This window comes from Homalodisca vitripennis, chromosome 1 (genome assembly GCF_021130785.1).
Source record: "Homalodisca vitripennis isolate AUS2020 chromosome 1, UT_GWSS_2.1, whole genome shotgun sequence".
NCBI lineage: Eukaryota > Metazoa > Arthropoda > Insecta > Hemiptera > Cicadellidae > Homalodisca > Homalodisca vitripennis.
Genome location: NC_060207.1, coordinates 61374494 through 61401586, shown reverse-complemented (window position 1 = coordinate 61401586; position 27093 = coordinate 61374494). Strand labels below are relative to the sequence as shown.

Genomic DNA, 27093 nt, shown 5'->3' with positions numbered 1-27093 from the left:
AATCTTTTTGGGTGCGGTTTGCGGCATTAAACTCTGCTAGATAAGCCCTTTAAAATGATGTCCATATTGACCTATGCTCCTATTTAAGATTTCCTTCTGACTCCTTGCGGGACGTCCCCATGATATTACAGAAAACTGATAGTTCCTTCAAAAAGTAGATTTTTAGGTGTAGTATTGATGTACCAAATCTTGTTTATTTATCTGTTATCGTTCAGAAAATATTATACCCGTGCAGGACTTTATGTACACCCTGTATAACAATTATTTACACAAACTACGATTTTTACATAACTAATAGTATACATAAAATGTATTTTATATAAAGAAATCTAGTTCTTGTAAATTAAAATTATTCTTTGTCAACTCTTCTTTTAATTTTTTCTTCTCTTTCATAATGCATCTCTTTTTAACAAACCATTGTGTTGAAACTTGTTCTATGTATTTGGATATACAACAAAGACGATATGTTACGTTATGCTTTCAGAATTACGAATTACGCCAATTTTGTGCAAAAAAATATGAAACTTCCATGAATATTTAAGAAACCCTTAAGAAAATCGTTATGCTTCCGTCCTATTACCCTATTACACAAACGCTATTACACACAGTGTAATAACATTCATTTAGACCCATCATACCCCACAGTTATCTGGTGGTACAGGAAGTGTTTAGCACCCGGGCGCCGAAATTCGCGATGCAATCACTCCTCGAAACGTCTCTACCTAAGCGACGTGCGGTCGAGTTTGCGGTCAGCTGCGGTCGGGTGGAAACGGCAATACCCACGAGGCAAAACGAGGAAACGATTAGGGACGTGGAAATTCTGTAATTATTGGCGGTATAAAATTTGCGTGTGCAGAACGTCTAGAGTAATGACCGGGAACTGGATCGACCGGGCCGGATTTAGACGTTTTGCGTGGAATGGGAGGCTCGCACCGGGCATTACGGCTCTCTCACCTCCGTGTGATTAGCCTTACGTCAGGTATTGTGTCAGGCGGGAGTCCTCACTCGTGACGTAAGGAACGCTAAGACCTCACGCACTCAAATTTGTGTTGGCTGGCCACGTGCTGAGCACGCTGTCATTCTCTGCTACACGCCAACCGTGTGTTCTATCAGGCGCAATGTAAGTGTTGTACAGGTACAATTCTTTCATCACTCATTGAATGGTTAATCTTGACCACCTATTAACTGAAATGTATTAATAAATAATCCGACAATAACAATAGTAATTGTTTATTACAATTTAATCTAGATTGAATCTGAACTCACTAACGTCAAATTGCAAACACATTGATATAAATCTTAACATTTTCTTACATTTAATTACTTAAATTAAGTAACTAAAGTTTTGTTTGAATTTATTTCCAATGCTCATCTTTCACGAAATTTGATGTAGCGATTTTTAATTAAATTTTTTTTTTAACTTTCCTCTTATTAATACCCCCTTTCTCTTTCAACGACAAATGTTTTGTTAGTTAGGACAAATTATTATTCTTTGTACAATTTTCATTTTCGTGGAAGCAACAGAGTGTACATTACAAATTAAATGTACGGTATGTTTTCTTTAATTATTTATTCACTTCAGCAATTTTGAAATATATGGTTCAGTGTACAACATATATCGAAAATATGAATATGAACATATCGCCGTCAAGTCATCGTATTCCTGAATTTCAACTTCTATTCTTAATCAACATTTTTTTTACTAAAAACACATTCTTTTGAACATTTTCAGACCAACCTTAAAGTAATATGTCTCTACATTTAAATGGTGCAATTAAGCAATATGTATATACTTTTTTATATTTCGTGAGGCCTTCTAACAGGAAGTCGTATTTATCAGACTTGTGACAAAAATGAATTTAAAATGTTTATTTTTATTATTTTAAAGCTGTTTAACATATACAACTTCAATATTGAATTTGTGTCTTGCATACATTAATTAGTACAGTCAAGTTGTTTAAGTCTGAATTGTAGCGAAAAAATTGTTAAAAATTGTACTTGTAGTGTTTTAGAAAGTAAAACATAACATATCATTCTGGTCAGAATTCTTCTTGGTGGGAATAAGTCTTCTGCGTTTTTGTATGTACGTTATGTGATTCCCCGCAATTGTAAATTATCTGTGTGTGGTAATATGTTTTAATAGTTTTAATCCCTTGTATGCATGATTACGTCTAATGGTTAGCAACTGTAAATTTATCTTTTGATGATAAAAAATTATGTAAGAAAACTGTTTAAATCCTGCATAATATTTTTTACATGTTTACTCCTTTCTACTTGTTTACAATAATTACATTATATTATTTGTTTAGAACAGCTATACAAATGCTTTATCTAGCTTTTTCAGCAGGTTCAGAATGTTATATTCGCAATCAGCTGTAACTTTGGGATTGCAAATATAAATCACCAAATTTATTTACAAAACACCCATGTGTCTTCATCAATCGGCATGAAACATGTCCCTATGAGACAATATAATTCTAAACATTCCGGATATACAACCTAGGATTGAAAACAGATACTTCTTGTCCAGACAGGAGCAAACTTGTAGGCTTTTTGTTTTCATAGATTTGGAATAGGTAACGAGATAACGTACGAGTATTACTTATTTTTTCAATGTCCATGAATATGTATTCAATTTAATTATTCTTAATATTGAAGTAATATGTGATAATTGGATTCTGTTTCCCTTGCCACCTATTCCGTAAGAAATAAGCGAGACATTTGTGTATTTAGAAAAATATTTTTAACCTAATGTTTCTTACGTAAACTAGATAAATACTTCATGATATTACGCCCATATAGGTCTACATCAAAATAAACACGATGTTTGCGAAATGTCATTTTAATTGCTATTATTATCGACGTGGTAATAAATCGCAGTATCAGAGTCAATCAATCAAGCTTGACTAATCGCAAACGTAATTTGCAATTTACTTTCCAAGCGATTACAACTCCCCATGTATATACAGTACAATTAAGTGCCCACTCACATGTAGATATGATCAAATGTAGGGTATGCAAGCTCCATGTGTACAACCTGTACCTTTCAGTCAGTCATTCCAGTCTATCTGTTGTATGTCATAACGAATGTATTTAGTTAAAGTAATGTAAATGGTTATATTAAATAGAATTTGATTAATTGATAAATATATATTAAATTAAATAATTTAAATAGTTTAAATTATTACATATTTAATAAAGTCGTTTTATTTTTAGTTTCTAAGAAGGTATTTTTTTATTAATATGAAAAGACTAGCTGTTTCCCGCGGCTTCGCACGCGTCTCTTAAGCTTTGCCCGTATATTTCTTTGCCTTCAAATAGTGTTTGGATATTTTAATATACGTAACTACTGTGTTGTAATTGCAGTTTATAATGTGCAGGCGCTTTGACAACTTTTATATCTTGCAGTACAGCCTGGTGGTTAGTTACATCAATGGGCATTGCGTATAAACCTTCTACATAGAAAAATACAAATTTTCATAGTGATCGGTCCAATAGTTTCTGAGTCTATAAAGGACAAACACACAAACATTCATTTTTATATATTATGATTGCAGAAACAGTTTAAACAAAATTTGTCGTTTCTCTTAAGCTTACTCTATGCTTTAAAACTATAAGTGTAAAGAAATTTATATATAAATATATTTTTTGTCGCATTATATATGTTTACAAAGAACAGCTGATTAAAAATTTGAAAAGACTCTTTCACTTAATAACATATGTTTGCTGCAATGCATTTCTTACGGGTATTTCTGTAACCAGTGGGGCGGAATCCTGAATCGGGAAAGGGATAAAAAGTATCCTATAACCTTCTACAGATCAAGACGAACAAATTAAAAAAAAAATTAGGCGAATCCGTCCAGCCGTTTGTGAGTGATGCTGTTACACACGAACAGTTTCATTTTTATATATATATAGATTATTCATCGATACTGACGAAATACGGAACGTCAAGTATTGTATTGTTATTTTATTGTATTGTATTGTGAAATAATACAATTAAATAAAAAGTAATTTATACATTGAAATCCCACTAATATCATAAATGCGAAAGTTTGAATGTTTGGATATTTGGATGTTTGGACGTTTGTATGTTTAGATGTTTGGAGGTTTGCTTCGAATCACGGTGAAACTGCTATACGGATTGTGATGAAATTTGGAACAGGTATAGCTTTTGGTCTGAATTGACATTTAGAGTGTTTTTTACCACCCATAACACATTCATTTCACCAAATAAAGTCGAATTCAAATTGAACAATTAGTTTGTTTACATTCGAATGTTATGATATGAACATAAACGTGTTTTATATTGGATCCGACAGACTGCGCTACGACACGTAATACAAAGCGAACTGATACAGCTGTTAACTTTTAGCTGAAGTTCATCAAAGAGGCAGAAAAATTTGTTTGCATTTAAAATAATTTATAAAATTGTTATTGTAATGTGCTTGACCAGTAGTGTAATGCAGGTTGCATAGAAGATGTCATTGCCTAATTTTACATTTAGATTGCACCAATAATCAATAAACTATCTAATGCATTGAAAATATTATTAAACGCTATTATGAAAACAACCTCATTGTACAAATCCGTAGATGTTTGCAAATAAGGTAATCGAATTTGGTTAGATCGAAGGTAAATGAAAAGAGCCGAAAGAAGACGCTTTATGATCGAAATTGGTTTTCGTTGATACATTTCCTTGAAAGCACACTCCTCAATAATACTGGAAATATCTTAGACAGAAAATTAATTTTAACAGACCGAATTTGATTCTTTATAACCTAATTAGTTTATCGAGATTCATCCATATAAATTCAATGTTCTGAAAAACTTATCAACACCTAGCAAAAACCACGAAAGATACAGGCCAGAAATATGGTACATACCTTCATAATGCGCCCAAGAGGCTCACGAAGGACGAATATCAATTATCTTAGCAATGTTTAGAATGTGATGGCAAAAGAATACGTGAATATAGTGTACTGTTTTTCAACGGGAAATTGTGGGCAACTGCTAGTGTACAATATGTATTAAAAGGACGTAGTATTTGTTCACGCGTTACGGTATCAATTTTCAACACTTTTGTACCGAAATTAGACTGTAAAGAAGATTGCCATCATTGAGGAGATTTCAGAGAATTCTGACAGTTTAAATGTAAACAGTTGGATCATTTCAAAAGGTTTGTGTATTTTTTTTCTCAAATAAAAATTATATTACCTAATAACCAAAATTATCTATGGCTATCTGAACCATTCTTCTGGGAATATAAGAGCCAAGACTATTTCTGATTCTCATCATAGGCAATCTGAACCATGGATTTTCAATTTGTTTCAATTACTTTTATTTCATTCAAAATTTAAAGACTGTTTAAAGAAGTCTTGTAATGTTAATAGGTTCAGCCCTTCTAGTCTCTTCCTATTTTCTTGTGTGAAGGTAGAAGAGGAAGAGTTAAAATCACCTGAATCATACACTTCACTGAAATTGTGACAAAGTCCATGCACCATCTTGAACTCAGTGTTATCCATGTAGATAATAATATGAAGTTTCAAGCACAATTTGAAGTGTATATCATTTATACATTCGATATATTATGTGGAAAATAAACAGACAAACACTAAATAGGAGCAGAACTTGGCCAGCTCCTGAGTTATAGGAACACGCCAAATTTCACGTCTATGCTGTAAAGCTCAGTTTGTTCTCGACATATCCTATAGACAAACAACAGACAGAAGATATTTTGCCACCCCCTGAGTGATAGGCTTCGATAACGCTCAGGCAATACGATCTGGAAATTAATGCACTTTCTTGGTTTCATCCAAACATTAAAGATTATACGTCTACTAAATAAACTCTGAAATTTATTGTTGAATTTCTCTCATTTAGTTCCCTATTTACATTTAATAAAACTTAGTACGCCCTGATACTCTAGATAGCAAGATCTTGATGCTAGATGTTGAGACTTATCGCATGATCTATTTTGGTGACATCACGGTCACGACAAGGCGATAGCTGTCACTGCCATGCAAATATCGCCGCTCGTGCCGACCGACTGTATGATAGAGACACTGATACTGTCAAGGGAAAGTGTCAATCATACCGTCTCGCGCCTAGAGCCCAGCTTTCCACCGCGCCAGCCCGCGCCGAGTCGACCCCGCAAAGCGCTACGCTGAGCCCCGTTCTTCTTGCAATGATCTCACAGCGTAATGACGCTGGTGTTTGTCTTTCACTTTAAATGCCCGGGTCGGTCGGAGACAATTTCGCTTTCACGTTGTTATGAATTCTCTCTTCACCTCTAATATCAAAGCGGCGTTGTTCTTTGCGCCTCTTGAATACTAATAATGCCGCTGAAATTTCGGTCAATTGTTAGCTCGTAACATACCTCGACCAGTCATTATGAACAGTAGAACTGGAGGCCCATCCTACGATAGGTGAGTAAGTAGCAAAAGTATTTTTCTTATCGTGATTGCAAAATTGTTGATACATTTTCAAACTGTTAAAAACTAAAAAAATTATATTTCAAAAGCTGCGAGGTAAATAAATTATCTCAAAATATCACTTCGTTCAAAATTATGGTTCCCTGATATTGTCTATGTTTAAGACTTTTTAGTCAATTTCTTTTCAGACCCTTTTCCTGAAGAAAGTAAAAGATACATTTACAATGTATTTTATTACTCCATGAGGACGCTCTGCTCTGTAATATAAACAGAACAAAGCGCTGTTTATTATTAGTATTTATTCAGTGGCAAGGAAACACAAAAATGAATCATTGATATTTGTATTAATGGTCTCTTTACAACTGGTTGGATCCAAGATATCTAGCAATCGGTAGGGTTTTACATGTATTTATCAAAAAGATGTTATACTACCAAAATGGTACGCGCAAACGTGTCCTATTGATGTAATATCACTTTGCGATAAGCTAGAGAGAAGATTATCGTATCCATCATTGAAATTATTCACATTTATCTTCTGCTATCAAACAAAATTAACAAGAGTTCCCTGTATATTTTTGCGACAAGGAATACATTCAAGTGTCAACTGCTGATTTAAACACTCTTATTTAAATGTGTTTACAACCGATAACAAGAACGTGCGTTTCCCACCTTGCTGCATAAAACATAAACGAGGTCCTTCAGGGTCACCATTCTCCGAAGAATGTAAAACAAATCGGCAAGGATACACACCCCTGGCCCTTGAAGGAGGTTATAAATCACTTCGGTCAAACCTGCAAGAAAGTGCCTCCAAGCGGATACACTCACTAAAAACATTTAAGGTCGGCCTTCATGCACAAGTATCGTACTATTCTATTCACCCATTCAAGTTGAATTCAATTCAATTGTTAACGCCTCGATAGCGACAAGATTCTCGTAAAATCGTTCGTTTGTGTGATAACTCTTGATATAAATGCCATATATACTTGAAACTTGGTACATACGTTCCACTTGGTACAAAGAAGCATGTCATTGATTTTAGCATTACAAGTTAAAAGGGCAGTAAGTCAATCTAACTGTCCTTCTGTCTGTGCGATAACTCAACACTTGTAACATGGTACATGAATTTCCCTGGGTCCACGAAAGAACTGTATTAACTTTGAGTCCAAAATGTCAATGGGCAGTCCTCCCGTATGTATAACTTTCTGTCTATAATTCGGTCTGTAGGATTACTTGGTAGAAAGGTTCTATAGAAATTAAACTTGGTGCTTTGATCTGAGGAAAGATCCAATTGATTTAGAGGGTCAGGAGGTAAGAGATAATTGCCCGTCTGTGAGATAAACGTCCTGTCTGGTCCTAGATACTCCGCCGAATCAGTTTATTTTATTTTCCATTTACACAAATAATAATTAACAAAATACACGCTAGCTGAGTAAGAATTATAAATCATAGTTATGTAACTAATATATTAAAATGAAATGTGTCAGTTTATATACTTACTATTATTATAAAATTAAAATTAGTATTAATTTTACTCATTGCATAATAAACATTTTTAACCAGTCGCATTAAAAAAATGTTGTTCTGTGTTAAGATATTTATTCCACAAGGCAACTTATGAGAAAACATTGTACCAAACTTCTGTGTCAGTGTGGGAGGGTTATCTGAAATCGTACCCCTTCTCGTGTTAATTCGTGCACAACTGTAATTGATGCGATATCTCTTAGAAACCTAGACAAAATACTCTTCTAAAATGTGCGAGAATTATAGGTGAGAAGATACCCGCCTCTATGATTAGTCTGATTGAATCTTGGCACTATTCAAATGACGGCATCTAAACAAATAATTGCATTATTTGTAATTGCAAATTTAGTTAAAGGACCTCGTAACAATAAAATTGCTAGAGGTGGTGCCTGATGATCGCTTAGAAAGTGATAGGAGGACACTACGCTTCCGCTAATGATAGTCATCTACTAGTGATGAACGTATTAGTGATAGTGATAGACAATAATGGTGTTTTGTTGGTAGCACACATTGCCATACCTTCGTAGATGATACCTCGCGATTTCTAATGACATGACGTCCACATTAGTGTAAAATTAGCACTGTGGTATCTACAATAATTTGTACAATTCTCGTACTTTTTATATAAAATTCCTAAATTTCATACACTCGCTCGCGGTGACTGTATTTGTTTTGTAATTGTCAATAACATATTAGTAAATATCGTATAATAGTGAAAACTTTATAATAATTAAAATGACTTTATTATATACTATTATTATATTATACTGTACTTACTACTTACATGCAACTTACTTTGTCTAAAACTATATCTAAAAATATTATTTCTGGAAAAACTGTGCCTCAGAGCTTCTATAACACCGAAGTCTTCTGGAACAACTGTTTACAGCGGGAGTTGCCGGCTAGTACTAGTACCATTGACTAGACGAATTGCACAATTTTCTAATTTTGTTGACTGTTTCTATATACTAACCTCAGTGAAGTGTTAAGGTTTCAATCCCTTTGACCTATATTTTCTGAAATCTTTAAATTAGTTCACCGAGTAAAAATTCTATAAAATAATATAACAATGAATATGTTTATGATGTATATGTATAATGAATAGATATCTCGAATATGCATGTATATGTGTATACAGTATATTTATAGTATTCATGAGATAAATATTTAATTTATCAAGTTTCAAAACTATAGTTGCACTGAACATTTATATAATATATTTTAAGGATGTAATCTATTTTATTTTATTTAAATGTACAGTGCTTGCAAAACACGTCATTGATGCTCGCGGGAGTGGTCGATCACGACAAACATCATCACGCCAAGACCGGAAGCTGATGGTGGTCAGCCGCAAGAACATAAATGCAAGTGTAAATGATTTGTTAAGTGTCATGAAACAGGATGATCCTAATTACAACTTCTCTTTGGCTTAATCAGTATTATCGCGGCTTATGAACAAAGTGTGAACTCTTACTTTGCCTTTCGTGAGCCCTTCCTCAACGCTTTGGCACAAAAACTACTTTGTAACTGGAGCAGAGCACGTCGTGGTTGACAAAAGGAAGCGTGGAGAAGAGTCGGTTCGAACTGTTTACTGGCAGAAAATCCGTGTACGCCGCACAACAGCAGAGAATGTTTTGTCAGCTTTTGTCACTCCGGCCGTGGAACAGGGTGGAGCATCAGTCACGATTTGGGGTTCCATCACTTCTGAGGGGCCAAATGAGTTATTTTTTATTGATAGATCCGTTAGTAGCACGGCATCGTGTCGTATTATGGACAAAGTTATGCTTCCATTTGCACAGAAATTGTTAGGTGATAACTTTATTTATCAGGAGGATAATGCTCCATGCCTCAAATCCCACCAAACCAATGCATGGTATGATGCACAAGATGTAGAGATTTTGTCCTGGCCCGCTAGAAGCTCTGATCTGAACTCCATAGAAAACATTTGGAATAGCATGAGTGCATATTCGGCTAAACAAAAAACGTCCAATAAGACCGAAGTTCATGATCGCCCAAATCTGGCAGAAGATCAATATGAGGAGTTTTGCAAGCTGATTGACAACATGCCTAAGCGAGTTGCAGCAAGCATTAAAGCTAAGGAGGCCCAATTTATTATTAAATTATATGGATAACCATTGTTCATTACTTTATTTTATAGTTTTTGAAAACTGTTCAATAAACCAACTTTTAAATATAAGTGACATTAAACTTGAAAATAAGTTTTATTTTTAACGACATGTCCCTTAGCACTGTATACTTAGGGAGTTAACTAAATTGTAAAACTAACTGATTCAATCAATGATACCTTGATAGTTGATAGTTTTATCGATCCTGACCCTTTACAATTTTACATCACTAAAACTATATCTAAATGTAATTGGCGTCGAGAGTAAATGCCATATTCCCCTTGTGTTGGCTAGCGTACCGATCTCTTGCTCCACTTCACACTGCCGGAGATGGTGGTCACCGGCCCAGAACGGTCATCTTTACGCCATCCGGTGTACTGTATATAGACAGAACGTGTCACCTGGTGAGAGAACATTCCAGAGCGAGAACCAGTCGGCCAGCAACACACCCCCTGTGTACTGAGTGCTGTGGACTTGTACGGCTCGATGTGGGTCGATATTACCTCAATAACCTGTTCTAGTTCGTTAAGCTGCCAGTTTATCGGATGCCATTATACCTGAAGTGGGTGAAAAAGTACTACCAAAGGGATACATGGTATACAAATATCTTGAAACACGGTATCATAATGTTTTAATCGTCGATTTCTTGGAAATTAATGTTAAGAGCAACCATAGATAAAGTTTCATATAAAAAAGACGATAATAATTTTATAAATAAAATGTGGACAGTATAAATATGAGTTGTTATCTTTTAAAGCCTTTAAAACTGCAACGTAATTATAGCCCATAACGTGTATTACAAATGTTTAAGGAAAGGAAAACTAAACATTAATCTATGATAAAGATGACTCAAAATTAAACTTTCCTAAGAAATCATTTCAGAGTCAGCATCTCACGAGAGCGAGTGGATGACAATATTTCATATTCTTTATTTGTATATTAGTGTTGTTAAAACGTATCTATATAAAAGGATTCCATAAGTATAGGCAATTTTTCCTAGTATACATTAAACATTATTCACCTTCTTTTCAAAAACCCTAAGATCAAGATTTACTGGTAGAAAATTAATCTTTCAGACATTACTCTGATACACAAATATCAATTCCTATGACTTGACGCTAGAAACATTATTGAGCCGTGTTACACGTATATACGTATGTACGTATTTGTACGTAGTGTCAAGTAAATAGAATTATGTATAAGGGTCTATAAGAATTATTTGTCCTTATCAGAAAGTGTGATGTGTCAACCCAACAAACTTACAAGCCAAAGATTGGCCTAAATGTTAAAATTAAACTCAATGTTCATTATTACCCAACCGCTTCGACCGCTGGGTGTTTTATTCGTCATAAACCAGACTAGATGATGGGTGTGAAACTATATAAGGAACATAACAAGGTAGCACAGAGTTTGGTGAGCGTGAGTAGGTGTTTAGAAGCCATACGAGTTATTATAATTTAAACACTTCTATTTGGTAGTATGCCCGTGACAACGGCGCGAGATCGGGCTCATCAAAAACGTTCATTGCTACAGCAGCGGTAGCGGCGCTCCGGCTGGGTCCGGACGGTTTTCAGGTGTTTTTTGGTAGTATGCCCGTGACATCGGCGCGAGATCGGGCTCATCAAAAACGTTCATTGCTACAGCAGCGGTAGCGGCGCTCCGGCTGCTTTCGGACGGTTTTCAGGTGTTTTTTTGGTAGTATGCCCGTAACAACGGCGCGAGATCGGGCTCATCAAAAAGGTTCAGTGTTACAGCAGCAGTAGTGCCGCTCCGGCTGGGTCTGGACGGTTTTCAGTGTTTTTTTTGGTAGTATGCCCATGACAACGGCGCGAGATCGGGCTCATCAAAAAGGTTCAGTGTTAGAAAAGCGGTAGCGCCGTTCCGGCTGGGTCCGGACGGTTTTCAGTTGTTTTTTGGTAGTATGCCCGTGACAAATGCGCGAGATCGGGCTCATCAAAAAGCTTCATTGCTACAGCAGCGGTAACGCCGCTCCGGCTGGGCCCGGACGGGTTTTAGTGGCTATTGGCAATGGATGTTATCTCAGGACCGCGATAATTTGTTTCCGGGCCACACACACGGACTAGATGCGGACAGTAGATGTGTCTGTGTCATATATTATATTCCCCCGCCCATTCTTTGAGACGTCGCGTCGCTTGACAAATTTAAATACCCTACCATAAATCTAGCACTGAATTCCTAAATGAAAAACGTGTTGATTTATGAACGGTTTCATAACAGTTATTCGTCACGAATATCAAGAGAATCTCACAACTAAGAGGAAATTTAATTCTTTGAAATATAAACAAAATTATTAAAGTCTTACACGTACACAAATTTGTTGTTTTCAATGTATCGAACATATAATATCTGAGAATATAATATATTACCTTGCATTGAATATTTATTATGATTTGTTACTAAATTTCCTTCAAATATTTTATCTTAAATAATGGTAATATTTAATTTTTATGTAGAACTTCTGGACTTTATCGGCCAACTGGTGTAATGTTACCTACAATTCTATAAACCCTTCCATTTCTATATATTCTATAGATTGAATAAATAAACTTTGCTTACATTACCTTCGTATTTTAAATTAAGTTATTTATTAAAATTTCACATTATTTGCTACATTGAATACCAACTTAATTCGTTTATAAGTATGTTACTTCTAAGAGTGCATTACAGTAAAACAAATGTTCGGTAAAAAAACTTTGGAATTTTGATATTGTGGCAACGTGTTAAATCCGATCACATTGACATTTGGCAATTGAGAAATTAATCAAGTATTATACTATTTTGACTAGATACTGTGTAATGCATGGATATGTTATAAAAATATAATGAATAGACATTTGTCTATGGACCTTACAATTTGTCCTTCTGTTTCAATAAATGCATACATACTTCTTCTACTTAAGTTATATTTTAATATTTATTTGTTACGTTAAAATAATTACTTTGGTTTGATTGCAAACTGTTGGAATATTTATATATTTCATAAAAATCCCTATTTTTTCTTAAAAAAAGTATAATATTGCTGTTAATTTGGGTTTATTGGGCCTAACATTAAAGACCCTACCTAACCCCAACTTAAACTAACCAATGTGACTAAGCCGTGAAATCCGACCGTCGTGCTGCAGCTTTTTCTAAGTCCCATCGTAAGTTCTGTAGATTATAAAATAATAAACCCTAAGTATTGTATAAACAGTACAGTTACCTTCGTGCTGTATCAATACGAACAACGCTTATGGTATAAAACGGCAATTATTCCAAACATCAAAGTAAGCCTACTTTGATTACTTTTAAACTGTAAAGAGAGAATTCTTTTACTTTTATCGTAACCTAAGAGCAAGGCTGTCTAATCAAGAGGTTATGGGTTCAATACCCAGGGAGGTAAATTTAAAATACTGAAAATGGGTTTGGACAGTCTTTCCTAAAAACAATAAGAAATAGAAACAAATAATTAATTAGTTATTAAAACACCATTATTGTAGAAAGAACGGTTTTAGGAAAACTATATAAGCTTTATCTTATAATAAATAAACAAAAAACAAATACACTAGTAAGAATAAGTAAAACAGCTGTTGAAATTATAGAATTTTGGGTGGTATTAGAGTAGGAAGATATGAAAATACGATAAGTGATATTCGATAAGTGAATAAAGAAGAAACTAATGAAACCATTAACAACCGCTTTTATAAGACATAAATGATGAAGCGCCGCTACCGATATGCCATGTGGTAATGAACAGTGGACCGATGGTATAATTGTGTGGTGGCCGACCAGAGCCCCGGGCTCCGCGGAGGTGGTCCGGAGTTCTACCGCTGCCCCCGCCCTGTATTATAACATTATATCACTTCAGTACAGGGCCCGGCCAGCCCAACTTTGTTACTTTATCGAGATTTCTCTGGTGAAATCGAGTACGTATTGACCCGACAAGGCCAACTTAAAATTGTGTCTCAGTCCGTTCGTGCGGTAACCCTTGATAGACAGGTCCTACAGACTTTAAACTTAGTACGTAGATTCTCTTGGTACAAAGAAAAGCTATTTTCATTTCGAAGTCAAAAGGTCCAAATTAAAGGTAAAAATACAATTTTAACATGCAACGAAGCTAAGGAGAGTCTGGCAAAATTTGCACGTTCAAACGAGTAGATAAATTAACTAATCCTGCTTAATTATATCTGTGTTAAAAATAAACTTTACGAGCTCCATAACGAGACCAATGCCGAATTTGTTAAACCTCCTCCGGTTAGGAATAAAAGTTACAATGGTAATTAAATAACAACTGTTTTCTAAAATCCAAAATGTCTTATTCATCAGCAATACATAATATGTTCCTATTTTATACATAACTTTGGTGCTCATCGTATTATAAGCTTCAGAATTATAAATCTTCAAAATTACAGTTTGGTTAAAAAGTGACAAGAACAGGCACTTATTTCGTTTTCACCGATACAAAAACTGGAAGATGTTATTTGTTCATCCTTTTTTTTATATGTCTAACCTTATAAATAAACAAGCTAAATGTTAATGAAACCTCCGTTGATAAGCTATTCTTGTTAGTTTGTGATTAACGTTTCAAATCGAGTATTCATACTTTTTGATCCGAGATTGTAGATTTTAGGACACGTTTTTTTCCCCATTTGTCTGTATAATGATACTAAATTAAAATAACCCTTTTTCTGAACATCAATATATAATGGTATTACGGTATCTCATAAAGAGTGCTCAGTGTGCAGTTTCATTTTTATAACTTGATCCATTAAAAAGTTATTACACCGTTTCTTAGCGGAAAGCTCAACTGTGTTTATTACAACTCTTAAACATGTAAGATACCGCGGTGTTTTAGCGTGGATTTATTACAGCCGAGTCATTTATAACTTGCTGAGAGGTTATAGTAATTGTAAAATTTCACATTTAATGCAATATATATATTTGCACAATCGATGGCTAAGGATAGCCGAAGTACTATATTCGATAGTATCAAAATATCGCGTCTGTCTGTCTGTATATATATATATATATATATATATATATATATATATATATATATATATATATATTTGCACAATCGATGGCTAAGGATAGCCGAAGTACTATATTCGATAATATCAAAATATCGCGTCTGTCTGTCTGTATATATATATATATATATATATATATATATATATATATATATATTTGCACAAACGATGGCTAAGGATAGCCGAAGTACTATATTCGATAGTATCAAAATATCGCGTCTGTCTCTCTGTATGTATATATATATATATATATATATATATATATATATATATATATATATATATATATATATATATATATATTTGCACAATCGATGGCTAAGGATAGCCGAAGTACTATATTCGATAATATCTGTCTGTTCAGGAGATTTGACAGGAACTTATTCAGCAAGAATGATTGGATACAGTATTTATGTATGTACTGTATTTGCCTGTATCACATTTCCACTCTCATGTAAGGAACGTTCGCAAAGAGACGGTGTCAAAGCTTAAAATAAGTAGAGGTAAACTTGTTAATAAGATTTTATTGACTCAATTACCAAATACTATAAAAATTAATCTGGATCATCCTCGTAAAAAGGAAAGTTGCATAAAAAATGCTCTTAAATTGTTACTGTCAAATGCAATGGGACCAAGGATTCATATTTAGTTAATCACAGTTTTATTCAACCTTGTGTGGCAATTATAAAATGTAAATCAGCTACTAAAAATATAAAAGTCATTCTAAACCTAGGAACTCTTAAGCATAAGTTCAGTTTAAGCTATAAATAGTTTTAAACACCCGAAAATGAAAACTGTTATATCACTGTGCCGGAAGTTTGACAAAAAAATTAATGGATTAGAATTTTGAGCAAGTCCAAAAATGGTGTAATGTCAAGCATAGAGACTGTTTTATATAAATTTAAATATTGCAGTTTAATGTTCATTACGCTAAGACTGTAATGTCATTATCTTAATTTAAGCTAACTATAAACGAATTCCCTAACGTAATCAAGACATAATGGTCCTTTCTTAGAGTGTTTGTCATTCGTTCACTTTGAATACATAATACAATATACATGTATATGTTTGTGGCTGGGCTTTATTGGGGTATGCACCACGCTTTAATAGAATGCCGGTTCCACTAAGGTGGTAACTGTACTATAGAATTACCGTTACTCAACAAAGAACAGGAGAGAACGAATGCCTTTGAGGGGAAGAATGAATCCATGTGTTAAATTCGTTCAATTCCACAGAAGTAAAGGAACCGATGTTCCATCACTTGCCACTATTACTAGTGTGTGACTCATAGTCGATACCGTTCACCACTCACTCAACACTACTTACAATGTTAATTTATCACTTGAAATTGCCAGTATGAACAAACTCAGCGTGATAAACCGAGATTGAATTTTGTTCTGGTACTAGAACAACCCACGCACGCACACGAATTACCTTTACTGTAATTGCTGGTATCGAACTAATTGCGCTAACTCCTCGGTACGTAAGTTCGGTAACTGTCTGTAATACTCAGGTCTACTAGCCCCAGGGCCGTGCCTTGCTCAAGTGACCCCTGCACATGTTAACATGCTAATATCTCTTACCTCATGTTTAACCAGTACCTATCACAAACTGATAGCTCAAATCACACGGTTATTTGCAGTCCATGGCGTCACCAACTGTTTTATTTTGCTCGGCGAATTTGTAATTTTAATGTATTGTATTTAAATATACACCATTAGTATTACCTTGGATCTTTCATCGCAATTTGAATTTATTTTACGTTTTAATTAATTTGTCAAGTAACTGTTTCTGAATAAAATTGTGTACTCCATCAATGTTCTACAGGGTGGCGCAAGTGTCAAGAGAAATTTAAACGCGTTATAGGTTAATTGAATAAAACAATTTGAGGCAAGAAAACAAATGCATTATATGATATTACTTACATATTGCCATACAATGTTATAGCAGTTATTGACAAGTTCAAATGAATTTCTAATAAATAGGTTTCTGAGTTCGTAAAGATTTTGCGCTTTTAAAGCATACACAGTCTCCTTTATAATACCCCACACTAAAAAAATCACATGGGGTCAGGTCTGGCGAGCGCGCAGGCCAATCGATTGTACCACGGCGACCAATCCATTCATTCAATGTGTTATTTAAAAAATCGAACTTGAATGCCGAAATGTGCTGGGGCACCATCTTGTTGCCAAACGAGAGAATGGATATTGAAAACAGGATTGTTCCTGAGCTCGAGAACTTCTACTTATTGAAGCAACCGTAAGTAACTTTTCTGAGTTAACATTTCCTTGAAGAAAATAAGGAATAATCAGTACAGTACTCGAAATACCTCTCCATAACATAACACTAGGCACATTGTGTTCTGCTTGGATTACGTTATGATGATTTACATCCGACCAGTACACGCAGTTATGCCGATTAACGGGTCCATTTAGTTTGAAACATGCCCCATTACACCATAACATTGATCGCAAGAAATTTGGATCAGCCTCTGAGCGGATAATTATTGTCTCACAGAATTCCAATAGCCTAACGAAATCATCCTCGTGAAGCACTTGGAGTAAATATGGACGGTATGGCTTAAATTTTAATTGCTTTAACATTCTTTGCACGCTTCTTCTTGATATTTCTAGTTCAGCAGATGCCTTACGAGTCGATTTACCGGGACTGGCTACAAAAGCTTGAGCAAAATGTCTGCAGATTTTCTTCGTTGTAAATTGATCGTGGAGGACCACACTTCGGAGCATTTAAAACGGTTCCTGTGCTTTAAAAATTTCTTATTTAACTTCCGCATATACTGTCGAATGGTATCGCTCACCTGGATATTTATCTCTAAATTCTTCAATTATTATATTAGTATTTTTATTGTGCTTCCACCACAACTGAAGGATGTAAGCTCGTTGTTGGGTTGTAAACATTTTAAAAACACACACAAACATATAACAGATGCAAAGAGCGTCACTTTACACTAGCCACTGGAACAGACAACAATGAACCTACATCGTGTTGCTGCCAACTTAACGTACTCGTATACATGCCCGCTAGTAGGCTAGTTGGGTCATCAGACTCACCTGATCGGGCTTTGGCACTACAACGGTTACTCGTTTTACACTTTGAATTTTAACTAACTATATTGTGATATTTTCCATTTTTTCACCACCTGATAGAATTATTCTCTCTGTTTCCAATAAAAGAGATATTCAGTTGTCTTAGATTCTCATACATAACCTAGCTATGGTAGGAATGATTGATTTCAGATGTGTTGGATTTAATTTCGTGCTCCTTGAAAGATATTGTTTTCATTCTCGTGAAAACAGACATCAAACTTTTTATATTAACACATTTCAAAAGTAGTGAAAGTCACCTACGTTTCATATTCTTTCCTTCGTGCATTAAATACTAACTTGTGAAATTTGTTGAATATGAATTAAATATTTTCCAAGCAAACAGAACTGTAATGATATTTGTTGAACAACATGAAGTCGAGTGTTTGTAAGATGAATGGCGACCACTGCCTCAACTGGCGCTGTTGATGACGAGCCACTGGCCGTGATGGATGGGGTGGCGGGCCAGGCAGCTTGCTGCAGCCTCGGGGGCGTCGACGTGCCGCTGCCGCTACTCGACAGTTCATTCGAGTAAATTACACTCGCGAAATATGGCCACCCTCGGGTCCGGCCGCTTTCCTTTTTGATTCATTCTTATGATCAAATAATTGTGTCATAAATGTCCTTTCGGTATTATTTATACTTCAATAATGGCAGTCCGAGTTTTTCTTCTGCACTTGATTACGTTCGTCCATATTATAGATTAAGGTTTCGAACTTTTTCAATCATTTAAAACTATTCGGTCTTGAGACTTCTAATTATTTTTCTTCTGTTTCAGAGAGCAGTATCTGTTCAACGTGTTCGAAGTGATCGTTTCCACTCTGGAGTCCAAGTTGCAGAGGATCGAAAATCTCGACAGAGCGGTGGAGCATCTGATGAGGAGAGTCGAGGCGCTGGACTCGAGGGTCAACGATAACATCGACAAGACCGATTCGATCATCGAAAAGCTTAGGACGTTCGACCTCAAACTGTTTCAGGGAGGGACGTTAAGTCAAGTGGACAACAATCTAAGCGAGAGGCTAGTCTCTCTTGACCAGAAGGTGAGCGATATAGACAATAAACTGGTGGTGTTAAAGAATCAGCTCGACTCCAACTTCCTTCCTGCAGATGATATCAATGCGGAAGCGAGTGAGAAGAAACCGATAAGTATGAATGTTCTGGACATAACGAAAGTGTTAAGTTCCGAACTGGATTCTCTCAGGAGTTCTACGTCAAATGTGGACAGAAAGTTGCAGTTTCATATCAACTTGGTGTCAGAGAATCTGGGGAAGATACTGAGCATGATGTCGGATGTCCACGAAGCGGTAGTCGAACCCGTAATGATTCAGACTGGACCTCCACAAGTCGTCAGAAACAGAACGTCAACCACTCCTACAACGACCATCATTAAAAACAGCAAACTAGACAAACTCGTGCGGCAGATGCATCCAATCTTGTCCGTGTCTAACAAGATGGACGAGGTGTGGGACGTAGTTGTAGGTACGAAAACATCCGTGGACGATTTGGTTCCAAAATCCGATGAGCTCCTGACACAAACCCAAAGGCAAGAAAGGGCAATCAGCAATATTCACGACGACTTGAGGACCAATACTAACAAGATCATTGCTAATCTGGACATGGTCGAGAAGAGACTGAAGAAACAAGAGAATGACGTTGTGACTTTAGCACAAAGGCCCGTTCCCGCAGAGCTTCTTCTGGATCCTACGATAGACAGGATAGTGGAATTTGACCAAAATAGATTTCAAGACACCAATGATCCCACATTGACTGAACCACCTCCCCCGGTGACCTTCACGACCCCCACAACTCAGGGGCAGACCATCCCTTCCACCACCCCTTCCGTGATCACTGCTGCCCCTGGGGTTCTCCAGGGCGTCCAGCCGGGAAGATCCTTCAATCGAAACAGAGGAGTTATCTTCCCCAGTGTGAAGAACAAACCTCTGCCGGCAAACAATACCTTTGCTACTGACTTCATACCGAACATCAAGGATGTCAAGGTAAGCAATATAAGTAGTACAAAATACGTGTAATCTTATTGAATCAGATCTGAATGACGAAATGTTAAAACTATTTGTAGAATCTAGCTCATTTAATTTCGAATGTGCACTATCTACACACAAATTTGGCTATTACTTTTGTACTGTAACAAGAAGGAGGCCAATTAGTAGATGTTCTTTCTATTTTTAAATAGTTGGCTGAGATATTCTTTCGCTTTTCAGCAATACTGGGGTTTGTCTTAAATGTTGATCATGACCATTACTAAGTAGGTACTCATAGTTTCATTACCTGTAAGGTTTTCCATTAAAATAAACACGTTTATATTGATCATACATTTAAATTTAAAATGTCCAAGGTAAAATAAGACGGACTTAAAATTAATTATAAGATTAAATCAGTAACAAATATTGTGTAAGTAGTTAACACTACCAACTAATCCAGCAAGGTCGTAGGGAAGGTCAGTTGCCAGCCGTTTACAGACAGGCGACAATGATTGGATAACATTGAACCTGTAGTATCGGGCACATTCCGAGTTTCCTCGGAGGAAACAGTGAAAGTTGCTCGGACAGGTGCGACGCTTTCATTGCCTCCCATCTTTCGGGCATCAGACCAGTTGCATCATCACGCGTCTGGCATGCGATGCGATACCGTTACTACTGCGTCTGGTCTGGTCCCGGCTCTGAACTCGTGAATTGGTTGGTGTAGAGGTTTGTCACACTTGAGATGTTTTGAACATTCGTGGCTTCCGAGTGTCAAGAGTCGCAGCGGGTTAAAAACGATTTAGTTTGTTAAATACTTACTAACGGATAGTGTTTATCATTCCCTGCGTCAAGAATTTCGCAAATGCTGCTCATCATATTTTAAAACATAGCCTCTTGCATTCTTACCATCCAATCATAATCAATTTTATAGTTTCAACATATTTTCTAAAGATAAATTACTTTTTGATTCGGAACTTAAAATTAGCAAAAATTGGCTCATGTAATCAAGTCCAGACATTGTAAGATTTGAGTATATGAATTTTATCACGCCTCGCACTGTGTAACCGTCCACCGGATATCAATCAATTTAAATATTCATCTTAATGTGTTTGAATACCATTCGAGACATTTGTGTGGCATGAGAGTTGTTGACCGTTTTGTCAATCCAATCAGACTGATTAATTTCGACCCAGTGGTTCTGAATTCTGTTACACCTTGGGTCTCTTGACTTCCCTTGAACTATTAATGTGTTTGAAGACCATTCGAGACATTTGTGTGGCATGAGAGTTGTTGACCATTTTGTCAATCCAATCAGACTGATTAATTTCGACCCAGTGGTTCTGAATTCTGTTACACCTTGGGTCTCTTGACTTCCCTTGAACTATTAATGTGTTTGAAGACCATTCGAGATATTTGTGTGGCATGAGAGTTGTTGACCGTTTTGTCAATCCAATCAGACTGATTAATTTCGACCCAGTGGTTCTGAATTCTGTTACACCTTGGGTTTCTTGACTTCCCTTGAACTATTAATGTGTATTCTGTATAAAAAGTGTACCTTCTATGGTGGCAAATATGTACAATTACTCAGTCCAACAGATAAATGCAGTAAAGCAATCAGACATATACAATTATTCTTATAAAATACAAATGTATGATATGCTAAACAGAATCCGCTTAGAAAGATTGGTTGGCATCAAGGGAGGTTGTGATGGTTAAGGTTATGATTAACCATATTCAACAATATTCTACAGTTCTCATCCACATATTGCGGACTTACAGCTCCGATATTTCAACGCGCTAGATTGAAAATAAAGCTTCCATTATCAAAGTTGAAACTTTTGATATAACGTAAACTGCTACATTCTATTACAATGCTGTGAATGATTAATCAATTAGAAATTATTTCATGTATGCAGATTCTCATATTACGCATTGCGCCATCCTTAATTTCAAAATACTAAACAATATATTACCTTTGATCATGAGTGTATGAGAATATATAAACTGGAAATCAATGCTAAAATCTGTGCTACTTGAAAGGTTGTGACCGCGCGCTATCTAGCGACAAAAGCTTATCAATTATTAAAAAAGCCATTTAATATATATTATACTAAGTAAACTCTGACAATAATGAAAAATATTCAACATTTTTTAAACAAATAAAAATGAGGTAATAACTATAAGACTAAAATGGTATAAACCTCTGAACAAAAGATTTATTATAATAGCGATATATATGTTTAAAATAACAGAGCTAACTTTGTCGACACACGGAAAGTTTAATCATGGATAGACTATTCCGAAATCATACATCGACGCTACTTCTACAAATTTCCTGTGTTACCTGATGTTTTATTTTATACATATCTGCTGAATTTTCAATTAGTTGGTTTATTTAGAGTACTTGTGTGTCAAGAGTCTTATTGATAAAGTCTTTAAAAATATTTTTCGAACCATGGAAACCCACCATATTGAACGTATGCTTACCCAAATACACACTAACGCCAAACAGATGTGTATAACTCACCACGACTGCAAAACCAGCAGGAGGTGACGCACGCCAGCGATGTTTTACAAGGCCGGGAACAAGAAAAATGTTAATAACCGGTGATCAGCATTTCCCGATTATTATTGCTGTCGCACAGTTAGTTCTCTTAAAATTCTGGTGTCGGCAAATTAATGAAGGGTAATGCGGTCCAAAGCTTTCTAGAAAACCTGCGGCGGTAGGCGGGATTACCAATTATCGGGCGAACACCTCTAGAAATCGGCCACCGGAGACGTGCAACATAGCCCCCTGCTCGCCGCTCACCGCCCACAAGCCGATAGAATATCCACTGTAGACATGCAACATAGCGCTTTGCTCGCCGCTCACCGCCCACAAGCCGATAGAATCGGCCACCGTAGCCATGCAACATAGCGCTTTGCTCGCCGCTCACCGCCCAAAATCCGATAGAATCGGCCACCATAGACATGGAACATAGCGCTTTGCTCGCCGCTCACCGCCCAAAATCCGATAGAATCGGCCACCATAGACATGGAACATAGCACTTTGCTCGCCGCTCACCGCCCAAAATCCGATAGAATCGCCCACCGTAGACATGCAACATAGCGCTTTGCTCGTCGCTCATCGCTCACAAGCCGATAGAATCGGCCACCGTAGCCATCCAACATAGAGCTTTGCTCGCCGCTCTCCGCCCACAAGCCGATAGAATCGGCCACCGTAGTCATGCAACATAGCGCTTTGCTCGCCGGTCACCGCCCACAAGCCGATAGAATCGGCCACCGTAGCCTTGCAACATAGCGCTTTGCTCGCCGCTCTCCGCCCTCAAGCCAATAGAATCGGCCACCGTAGACGTGCAATATAGCCCAGTGCTCGTCGCTTACCGCCCAACAGAAGATAAGGTCGGTAACTATAGACGTGCAATATAGCCCAGTGCTCGTCGCTTACCGCCCAACAGAAGATAAGGTCGGTAACTATAGACGTGCAATATAGCCCAGTGCTCGTCGCTTACCACCCAACAGAAGATAAAGTCGGTCACTAGAGACGTGCAATATAGCCCAGTGCTCGTCGCTTACCGCCCAACAGAAGATAAAGTCGGTCACTATTGATGTGCAATATGGCCCAGTGCTCGTCGCTTACCGCCCAACAGAAGATAAAGTCGGTCACTATAGACGTGCAATATAGCCCAGTGCTTGTCGCCTAACACCCAACAGAAGATAGAGTCGGCCTCTGGAAACGTGTAATATAGCCTACTAGATGCCGCTCACCGCCCACAAGCCGATAGAATCGAAGACATGCAATATAGCCCACTGCTGGCCGCTCACCGCCCACAAGGCGATAGAATCGACTCCGTCTTCTACTTATGCTTCGCGACTTTTCATTTACCACCTACAATTTCTTCATCTGAGATAGTTGAGATAGCTCTATTCTTGTATAAAATATTCCAATAGGAATATTAGTATTGTTTTCATAGAAAAATAGTAGCAATTCAAAAGCAAGCCCGCTATTAATAAGGAGTACTGTGGGTATGTTGTAGTCGGGCTTACCGAAAAATGATATATGGCATTGATTTGTATAAATATACATGTAAATGTTATTATTATTTTCCTGTATAGAAGAAGTTTATCTCAAAGAGCTGTGACTGAAAACTTTTGACTGAAAAGTATCGAAAACAAATTAACAACCCTGAGCAATACCATATTTTTGTTGGAAGTAGATAGCGATTTTTATTCAAACTTAAACATGTGTTCAAAATCGTACAATCCTTAAAATATAAATAGAACCTTACTCCTACTTATATCTTTCCTTTAATTACGTACTGATTTTAGTGATTTCTTATTGCCAGGAAGGTAAATTATCAGGCGATCTAAGAATACACTTTTTTGTACTTTATTGTCTTCACCCATAAATTCTCTGGAGGATCTACATTTATTTTATTTTTCTATGGACAAACTGTGCAATACAAACTTGTTTTGAAAGTAATAATTCCTAACCAATAAAAGGTTTTTAAGAATTTCATTATATTTCTGTATTCATCATTCTATGTTCCAGATCTACATTCAAGATTCTAAACTTTTTTTAGTAACCAAATAGTATTAAATTAGTGCAAATGTTCACGATTATATCACAAAGATGATTGACAATATGTACGAGTGACTTTGCTGATTTTGTTCATTTAGTTTGCTATATGTCAGTTGCGCGTTTAAAGTAATCCACAATTAAGGAGAGTCAAAATTAATGACTGATAATGAACTTGCTCTTGAATGCTAAGACAATGTTTTACAAACTTCATAAAAGAAGGTTGTCGATTTGCAGAAATATATTTTTAATGTGCATTTTCTAAGATAAGTGCTCCGATTTAAGATACCCACATCGCGTAAAGATGTTCCTTTTGCAACGTGACGTCAGCTGTACTTCCACCATTATAGCGAATCGGAAAATTTTTCGAATATTGTTTCCACCTGCTTGGCTCAATAGTTTGAAAATAAATGTTTCGGTCGTGGACGTTGTATACACGGGCCATCCAGGTCACCGGATTATACGCCGTTGGAGTTTTGCATACGGGGATGAAGGCAGGAGAAAGTTAATTTTCATGGGGCACTACTCAGATATATTAATGAAGCTTTTACGCTGTTAACGGAAAGCACTGTTGAACTACGGAAAGCAACAATTTAAAAATTTACTGTAATTTGGTTGAATAGGCTTAGCATAATGTTTCCGGTTAATTTTCCTTTGTACTGTTATGAATAAAAACTCATGTAATCGACCAGCTATTCGCTTTCTGTGTACTTTGTTTATACCGTTTTATTGAAAATAAATGTTTGTACAAGTTTTTATGATCTGCTTCTTTTTTTAAATAATAAAGTTATTGTTGCCCAAATTTGAAAAATGTGTTTTTTATATCATACTTTGCATTTGACACTGGTTTTCTCAAAAGCTACTTAACCTACAGTTCTAGGACCTGTGTTATTCAAGTTATCACGCCTAAAACCACAAGAAACGATTGAATTCGTCCCTTAATCTACCTTGCTATAATTTCAGGAAGACCTCGTTTTACACGGTGAGCTTAAATCCAGATGAAATCTTTCGCTAGCCCTGACTCGCTAACAAAGGATTTCCGGGCCTATGTCTGTATAAAAATGTTTCATTGCTCGCACAGTTTCTGCGTATCTTCGTGAATCATCCTGTATTGAAAGAATTTATGATAAAAGGTTACTCCGCGTGAGACTTTTGCATATTAGTACAAGGAAAATAATTTAAACTTATGGCAATCAATTAATATTTGAGCTTTATGAAAACGTTGTATCTTAAAGATAATATTGATAGAAAGGCTAAACTGGATATATGAAACAGTGAAATGGTACGATATTAGTTTATCAACTGGAATATATTATGCTGTATAACACATGCTGTGACGGTAAAATAATGTTTTAAAACAATTTAAAAGTAAAAGTCGCTATTTATAACTGTTTAAAAGTAAGGATTTCTAAATATTATGGAATATTTAGGAAGTTCAGTAAATTCCCTTGTTTATTCTACCTAAGCATTTATTGTATTTGTTGTTTATTGTGTGCATTTGTTGTTAGGTATTTATTGTCTCAATTTCATAGTCCTGGTGTACTGGTAATTCCACAGTGCTAATTTTCAGAACCTCCAGAAGCTGCAGTGTTACACAGAATATTACATATGGATCGCATAAGGGCCAAGTCAGACAATCAACTTAATTATTTTAATGTCCAGTAGTGTAACAGTTCCATGTAACTTTGGTTAGGCCTGTAAACTACAAATTCTACAGCACACTGAGAGTTAACTTACTATACTACTTTACGAGTTGCTGGGTATAGATTTTGATTATCAGTTTGGAAACTAGTTTTAATTTGTTCTACAATCCAAGCAACTGCTGATAAAATTTGATCTATTTAATTTCACTTTCCTCCAGTTAAATGACTGTGTATTTTCAACATATTTTGGTAATTTTTATCAATAATTTGTTGAATAATATGTTGATTAAGCCCTAGTTCACAACGTATTTCTTTACTCATTATGTGATATTTGTGTGATCTGTGATCGCTCCAATTATATAAAGCGGTAATTTATCGTCAAAAATCTGCTAGTGCTTCATTTTTCTAGTAAATATATTGGATTTTTTTGTTAGAGCGGATTCTATAATCTGAAGAATGTAAGATTCCCGACGACACCCCTTATGTCGCACGATATATCTATTGCTTTGTTAAATTATAGTGAAAGTCCTCTTCACCACTGTATGGTGATTCTTTTCACACAGCAATTTTATAACATTGATGGAAAAATTTGTTTTCATGGAACTAAATGTTAATGGTGTAAATTAAAAATGGGGATTTATGATCTTGTGTGGTCTAGAAGAAAGGCTACACCAGTGAGT

At 36.0% G+C, this 27093-nt stretch overlaps 1 protein-coding gene across 1 annotated transcript in view; it reads left to right on the top strand.

Annotated features, from left to right (window-relative positions):
- LOC124362832 (angiopoietin-4) overlaps positions 1 to 27093 on the top strand; it is a 265327-nt gene that overhangs the window by 208857 nt on the left and 29377 nt on the right. The window contains exon 2 of the mRNA XM_046817675.1: positions 18991 to 20209. Coding sequence (XP_046673631.1) covers positions 18991 to 20209 — 1219 coding nt within the window. The remainder of the gene's footprint in view (positions 1 to 18990; positions 20210 to 27093) is intronic.